The 8,173-nt window shown below is 36.4% G+C and overlaps 1 protein-coding gene across 1 annotated transcript; it reads left to right on the top strand.

Moving 5' to 3' along the window:
- Positions 1-1,111: 1,111 nt before the first annotated feature.
- LOC104989764 (lysozyme C-2) lies at positions 1,112-8,110 on the top strand. The gene is made up of 4 exons (XM_010841553.1): positions 1,112-1,267; positions 2,520-2,684; positions 4,481-4,556; positions 7,544-8,110. Exons 1-4 carry the CDS (start codon positions 1,132-1,134, stop codon positions 7,608-7,610), a joined length of 444 nt encoding a protein of 147 aa, XP_010839855.1. The 5' UTR covers positions 1,112-1,131; the 3' UTR covers positions 7,611-8,110.
- Positions 8,111-8,173: the final 63 nt, after the last annotated feature.

Genomic DNA, 8,173 nt, shown 5'->3' with positions numbered 1-8,173 from the left:
AGATTAATAAGAGAAAAGGAAACAAGTTTATTAACATGTACATCTTATGTATACTTGGGCTTCCCTGGTAGCTCAGATGGTAAAGAATCTGCCTGCAACGCTGGAGACTCGGGTTCCATCCATGGGTCAGAAAGGTCCCCCGGAGAAGGAAATGGCAACCCACTGCAGTATTCTTGCCTGAAAAATTCCATGGACAGTCCATGTGAGCACAAAGAATTGGAAATGACTCAGTGAGTAACACTTTCACTTTCTCATGCATACTTGTGAGAAATGAAGGGATAAGTAACTCAAAGAGGAGGCTAGAATTTAGATTTACAGATCATTTTAACCAAAGAACAGCATATATTTAGAGGGGCAACTAGAAAGAGGAAAAGAATACTAAGCTTCTGAGGGTTCCAAATTTTGGAACGATAAATACATTAGAAAGGGAAAAAAGATAATATCTAGTCAAATTGTTGTTTTGTAGAATCCTTTGGTGCTGTCTTGGGGCTGAGAAGTGTCCAGCGTCGTTGGTGATTAATTTATGCACAAATTTATGTTCAGCTTTCAGGAAGATGGGGGAAGGCAGAGAACTTGTCTAGGATCTGTTTTTTCAGCTCAAAATAATCCTTATGCCAAAGGGGAAGATTTTGGAATGGCATATTCTGTTATTCTTCTGTAGGTTTACTATACAGTTTCCTTGCTTTACAAGGATGCTTTAAGTTCTAGCATGGAAATGTGAAGACTTAATGTAAATATATGTTCATCAGAGATGGGAGCTCATTTTCAGTTGAGTAAAATGTTCATTCAGGTTGTTTTTTTTTTTTTTCCTTTAAACTTGCTCAACTTCATAAAAATAGGAGGAAGTTCCTCTTCGGGCAATAGATCTAACCCTGAATCTACCTGAGCAATGTCTTTATGCAATGTCATTTCATTATTTTCTGCAAGTTAATTCTTAGGATATCAGAATATCACTCTTCAAACATAAGAAAGAAAACTGTTTAAGTATATGGACCAATAAACTGCTCCTGTTTTTCACATGTCTCAGAGGGTGGAGCCACCAAATCAGTGAGATAAGAGGGAAGTGAAAAGATGTTAAATAGCAAGTCCAGCTCACCCTGGTCAGTCTGGACATTTGACTTCTCAGTCAACATGAAGACTCTCGTTATTCTGGGGTTTCTCTTCCTTTCTGTCGCTGTCCAAGGCAAGGTCTTTGAGAGATGTGAGCTTGCCAGAACTCTGAAGAAACTTGGACTGGATGGCTATAAGGGAGTCAGCCTGGCAAACTGTAAGTTAATTCTTCTTCCTCCTTCCAAACAGTTAGCCATGTGTGGAACAGATACTAATAGAGCATGAATAATAGGAAAGGGACTTTGAGTGAATGGCTCTTTTCTTTCTTGGAGGGTTTGTACATTTACAGAGGTTAAAAACAGCAACTTGTTTCTTTAGAATCCGACGCACCAGGGGAAGGAGTGAGGCATAGGAGGTTCAAATCCATATCATTTTAAGCATGTTAGGTGTGACTGTACTTGTCTAGAGCCACTAAATTTGCCAGGTGGTACAAGTAGGCTGACAAGAAAACTATTTCAGCACCTGTGATATATCTATCAAGTGCCTCTAAACATTTTCAGTTTGGAACTTGGGTTCTGCAAGCGTGAGTAAGGTAGTATTTTTCCACTTTTAACCCCCTTATCATGATGTTGAGTTTTTAACAGCAAAGTTTTAAAAAATTACTCTCAACTCTCAAAACAAGGACAGTGGGAACCTATTTCCTCTCAATTAATATCTACATAAGGATCTCTGAAATGCACCATGAAATGATATTTTATTAATCTGACATTAGTCCATTAATTAATTTTCATTTTCTTCCACAGAATTCAAGGTGCACACTAAAGAAAAGTAACTGTGTATTTTAGTCCATATTTGTCAATGTCATCACGGTATTTTTCAGATTGAATTCAGACATTTCCCCTCCATAACTATTTTTGAATGAATGAGCCAATGGCTAGATAGATGGATGGATGACATAGTCTTTTCTATTCTATGATTCCTTTGGTCTGGATTCTAATTTGATACCCAAGTTTACCTTTAGGTATCATAAGAAATTTTATTTCTCCCAGAAATTCCTTATTTTTCTTAATAAATATTTTTTAAATAAAAGTATTTTTCCATTAGCTTATACATCTGCTGATAATGAACAAACCCATTCAACAACTCTGTTGACTTTTCTATCTTGGCTGCATCTTACCTGAGGGATGGGAGCAGGGGAAGAGTAACAAGAATGGCAGAAATAGCTATTTTAATGTTTTTAAAAATATGTTGTTTTGTTTCATTAGTATTACCAAATGATTTGCTAATAAAAGAATTCTCTTAAGGGAATTCTTAACATGAAGGTGTTAGAATATCTCACAAGTAAAATACATCTTTAAACTTATAAAGTTGTTACTAAAATAGAATTAGTTAAATAGAACTGATGGGGCTATGAAGTGTAAGTCATGTCATGTTGCTGTTTATAATCAAAAAATACATTTTTTTTTCAGGGTTGTGTTTGACCAAATGGGAAAGCAGTTATAACACAAAAGCTACAAACTACAATCCTAGCAGTGAAAGCACTGATTATGGGATATTTCAGATCAACAGCAAATGGTGGTGTAATGATGGCAAAACCCCTAATGCAGTTGACGGCTGTCATGTATCCTGCAGCGGTAAGACAAGATGATGTTGAGTGATGGTTCAGCCCCCATCTGGTTATACCTATAAGAACAGAGATTCAGTACAAATGAAAATGTCTTGAGGAGTTCATCAGGGACCTAGAAAAATTCCATCTGAACTTTTAGAACTTATTATCCTCCCCAAAATTTCTTAAGTAAAAAATTAATGAGCTGGTATCATAAAATGTTGCTGTTTGCTAACCTACAAGATTTTCTGGAATGACCTGTCGTGTTATTATAACTAGACTTGTTGATGCTTGTAAAGAACAATGCTATTCCTCTTACTTACCTGGTTTGGGGAGGAGAGGGTAATTCGATTATGTGGTATTTTTCTAATCTGCCCTGATTTATTGGAAAACAAAGGATTACTAACTAACCAAAGAGGAGGACTATGTGTGGTCCTTTTAAAAATTTTGTTTTTACTTTTTATGATTAAATGTTTCAAATATATGGAAAATTAGAAACATTAATACAATAACCTTCAATATGTTCATCATGTACTGTGACAGTTATTAATATTTGGTCATATTTATTTATCTTATGTATATAAACTATATATATATATATGGGTTTTTTTGCTGAGTGATTTAAAGTGAATTATTCATGGTGAATAGAAAATTATAACCTTTCATTTCGAAATTCTTTAGCTTGCATCTCCAAAAAGTACAGTTCCTGTATGAACGTTGTCATTCTGACAAGTCAATTTATAGATCCGTTGAACTGGGGTGAAATAAATATGCTACTGAGTTCCTTTTAAAATAGAGATATGGAATCTTTAGTGCATAAAGTATTGGAGAACTAATGCAAAAATTGTTAATTTTTTACATACTAAAATTCCTAATAGAGAAGATTAGTCTAAGAATATTCTTTTGTATGCAGTTAATTTACATAGATAATATTTTTTATATAGTAATCTTTAGTCATTGAGTAAAAATTGTCTCTACCCCAAGATTTATGAACACTGGGTAATTTTTGGAATTACAGCTTCTTTCACAATATACATCACTCATGGACATGAATATAAAACTATATTATGCACATTTGTACCCACATACAAACATGTAAGCAATGTGTTTCAACAAAAATGAAATTGTACTAAATTTTCTGCCTTATAATATGCTCTTTATTGCCCAAAATTATATTATCAGCAAACACCAATCTTTATTATATATCAAGATGAATAAATTTCACTAAATATATATTCTATAATTTATCAATCCAATGCACACTGTTAATGCACTTAGACTATATTCCCTTTTTATTTTCCCCTATGAATCATTTTGTACACACATCTTTGGGGACATCTCATTAAACAGAAAGTGAAAGTGAAGTCACTCAGTCGTGTCCGACTCTTTGCAACCCCATGACCTGTAGCTTACCAGGCTCCTCCATCCATGGGATTCTCCAGGCAAGAGTATTAGAGTGGGTTGCCATTTCCTTCTCCAATTACAGAATTGCTGAGCAAAAAATTGCTAGACCGGTTTCTGCTTGTTTGTTTTAGTTTTGTTTTGATTTTCTGGTCCCTAGTAGAAGAGAACCTTCCATCACATTAGTTAATAGTTCCAGAGCTGCCAGTGACTTTGGTAAATGAGAAACAGAATGCTTTATTTCATGCCAAATAGGATGGAAAAAGAAAGAGTTTTCCCTCAACATTCACAGATACATGGACTCATAAAAAACAAAATTTTGGTTGCTCTTTGCTCAGCCTAAGAAAACAAAGCTGATCGAACTTAAACTTATAATGAAATTTCTATGAATGTTGTCTTCATTTCTTACCATCTCCTTTTCAGAATTAATGGAAAATGACATCGCCAAAGCGGTAGCATGTGCAAAGCATATTGTCAGTGAGCAAGGCATTACAGCATGGTATGTTTTGGGTTTTTTTCTCCCCTATTCCAGTTCTACTGAGATGTAATTGACATACATCACTGTAGAAGTTTAAACTATACAGCAAAATGATTTGACTTACATACATTGTGAAATTATTGTCACAATAAGTTTAGTGAACATCCATCATGTCATATGCTGCTGCTGCGGCTAAGTCGCTTCAGTCGTGTCTGACTCTGTGCGACCCCATAGACGGCAGCCCACCAGGCTCCCCCATCCCTGGGATTCTCCAGGCAAGAGCACTGGAGTGGGTTGCCATTTCTTTCTCCAATGCATGAAACTGAAAAGTGAAAGTGAAGTCACTCAGTCATGTCCGACTCTTTGCGACCCCCTGGACTGCAGCCAACCAGGCTCCTCTGTCCATGGGATTTTCAAGGCAAGAGTACTGGAGAGGGTTGCCATTGCCTTCTCCATTATGTCATATAGATACAAACAAAGAAATAGAAGAAAAACTTTGTGTGTGTGATGAAAAGTCTTAAGCTTTACTCTTTTAACGATCTTCATATACAACATATATCAGTGTTAATTGTATATATTACCACATATATTACATCCCCAGTATTCATTATCTTATACCTAGAAGTTTGTAACAACTTTGACTGACTTCATCTAATTCCCCACCCTCATCCCCTCTCACTACCCCTACCTATGATAACCACATATTGACCTCTTTTCCTATGATTTTGTTTGGATGTATGTGTTTGAAGTATAATGGACTTACACTATGTAAGTTCCTGTTACAGAGCATGGTATGTGTTAAGCATGAAAGAGGAGATCTGGGGACTTGCCTGGCCATCCAGTTGATAAGACTTTGTGTTTCAACGCGGGGGTTGCTGGACAGGGAACTGCATGCCATTAGATGCGGCCAAAAAAATAAGGGGAGGATGGAGAACTGGGGGTTTTGGTAATGCCTTTGGGCACCTAGGATTTTAGCCTCCTACCTAACTACCAGGAATATACCCCAATATTGGAGGGGTGGAGTCTTAACCACTGGACCTCCAGAGAGCTGTTTTACCCTACTGTTATGAAAGAAGCAAAGGAATATATTCCCAAAGACCAAAATATGCTACTGAGGACTGAAAATTGCAGCTTTGTTTGTGTGTTCCGTCAGTAAGTCATATCTGACTCTTTGTGACCCCATGGACTGTAGAACACAGGCTTCCCTGTCCTTCATTATCTCCTGGAGTATGCTCTAATTTATGTCCATTGAGTTGGTGAAGCTATCTAAGCATCTCATCCTCTGCCATACCCTCCTTTTTTTGCCTTCAATCTTTCCCAACATCAGGGTCTTTTCCAATGAGTCGGCTCTTCAGGACACCTGGCCAAAGTATTAGAACTTCAGCTTCAGCATCAGTCCTTCCAATGAATATTCAGGATTGATTCCCTTTAGGATTGACTGGTTTGATTTCCTTGCTGTCAAAGGGACTGTCAAGAGTCTTCTCCAGCACCACTATTCAAAAGCATCAATTCTCAGGCACTCAGCTTCTTTATGGTCCAGCTGTCACATCTGTACATGACTACTGGGAAAACTATAGCTTTGACTATAGGAACCTTTGTCGTCAAAGTGATGTCTTTGGTTTTGAATACACTATCTAGGCTTGCCACAGCGTTTCTTGCAAAGAGCAAGTGTCTTAATTTCATGGCTGCAGTCACAAACCACAGTGATTTGGGAGCACAAGAAAATAAAATCTGTCACTGCTTCCACTTTTTCCCCTTCTATTTGCCATGAAGTGATGGGACCAGATGCCATGATCTTAGTTTTTTGAATGCTGAGTTTTAACCAGCTTTTCCGCTCTTCTTTCACACTCATCAAGAGGCTCTTTAGTTCCTCTTCACTTTCTGCCATTAGAGTGGTACCATCTGCATATCTGAGGTTATTGATATTTCTCCCTGAAGTCTCAATTCTAGCTTATTTGTCATTCAGCCTAGCATTTTGCATAATGTGCTCTGCATATAAGTTAAATAAACAGGATGACAATATATAGCCTTGTCATACTGATTTCCCAATTTTGAACCAATGAGTCGTTCCATGTAAGTTTCTGACTGTTGTTTCTTGACCCATATGCATGTTTCTCAGCAGACAGACAAGGTAATCTGGTATTCCCATCTCTTTAAGAATTTTCCACAGTTTGCTGTGATCCATAGCACAGTTTGCTTGTATATCCATACGAGGCTTAAGCATAGTCTATGAAGCAGAAGTAGATGTTTTCTAATAAATTCCCTTGCTTTTCCTATGATCCAACGGAGGTTGGCAATTTGATTTCTTGTTCCTTTGCCTTTTCTAAATCCAACTTGTACATTTGGAAGTTTTCGGTTCATGTACTGCTGAAACCTAGCTTGAAGGACTCTGAGCACAACCTTACTAGCATGGGAAATGTGCTATGTGAAATGTGGAAGGAGCACAATTGTACGATATTTTGAATTCCTACTTTGGAGTTGGAATGAAAACTGATCTTTTTGAGTCCTGTGGCCACTGCTGAGTTTTCCAAATTTGCTGACATATTAAGTCAGCACTTTAAGAGCATTATTCTTTAGATTTATGCTGAACAATGTATTGTATAGAAACAGTTTATTTTAATTGAATCAAAATCTTATTCTGTTATTCCTCAGTTTATTTTAGGGGATTTCTAGAGGGTTTAAAATTCTCTCTCTTCTATCAATTACTTGTCATATCTTGAAATTATTTTGGAATTAAGTAAATGTGGAATGCACTCTGCAGTTGTGTTGTGGACTACACCGGACTCAACATTTGTGTTCAGCATTCTGTGCTCTAGTGAAGGCTTGATGGAGATGTGAAGTCCTTGGTGTACATACCTCCGGTTAATAAATATTGATACTTGGAACTGTCTATAGTCTCTATTTCATGTATTGATAAGCTATTTTGTTCTGCCAAAGAATTTGAATATGTTTATTACAGTATCACTATGTTTAAGTCCTATTACCATATGTTTCATCTTTCTCCACAGGGTGGCATGGAAAAGTCACTGTCGAGACCATGACGTCAGCAGTTATGTTGAGGGTTGCACCCTGTAACTGTGGAGTTATCATTCTTCAGCTCATTTTGTCTCTTTTTCACATTAAGGAAGTAGTAGTTGAGTGAAAGTTTATACCACCATTCCTTCAAACAAATAATATTTTTACAGAAACAGGAGCATATGGTCCTTCTTCTAAGAGGCTTAATGTTTACCTGATGCGTTAACTGTTTGTTAATAGGCCTACAATATTATTCAGTGTGCTAACAGAACTAATGTTGGTAAATATTTACCTAAACTCTCAATTATCAAATATATCTCCAGTACATTCAGTTCTTAATCAAAGAAAATATCACTTATACATCTTGTTGATCATGAAGGAATATAAAGAGGGATTAGATGACCTGTTTCTTTTCCTTAATTTTATTATCATAGATTCATGCATTATGACTAAATTCAGATGAGATTGCCAGTATTGAAATAATTGCTAATTAACTATAGATATGAAATGATGCATCTGTAAAAAAATACAGACATTTTCATTAAAAACCTTGCAGTTCATACCTTGTCTGTCTTTGTTTAGAGCTATTTAGTGTCTCTGAAGAATACATATGTATATATGTA

This window comes from Bison bison, unplaced genomic scaffold (assembly GCF_000754665.1).
Source record: "Bison bison bison isolate TAMUID 2011002044 unplaced genomic scaffold, Bison_UMD1.0 scf7180017864163, whole genome shotgun sequence".
NCBI classification, from domain to species: domain Eukaryota; kingdom Metazoa; phylum Chordata; class Mammalia; order Artiodactyla; family Bovidae; genus Bison; species Bison bison.
Note: the sequence above shows the minus strand (reverse complement) of the source record. Positions and strands in the feature narration are given on the sequence as shown.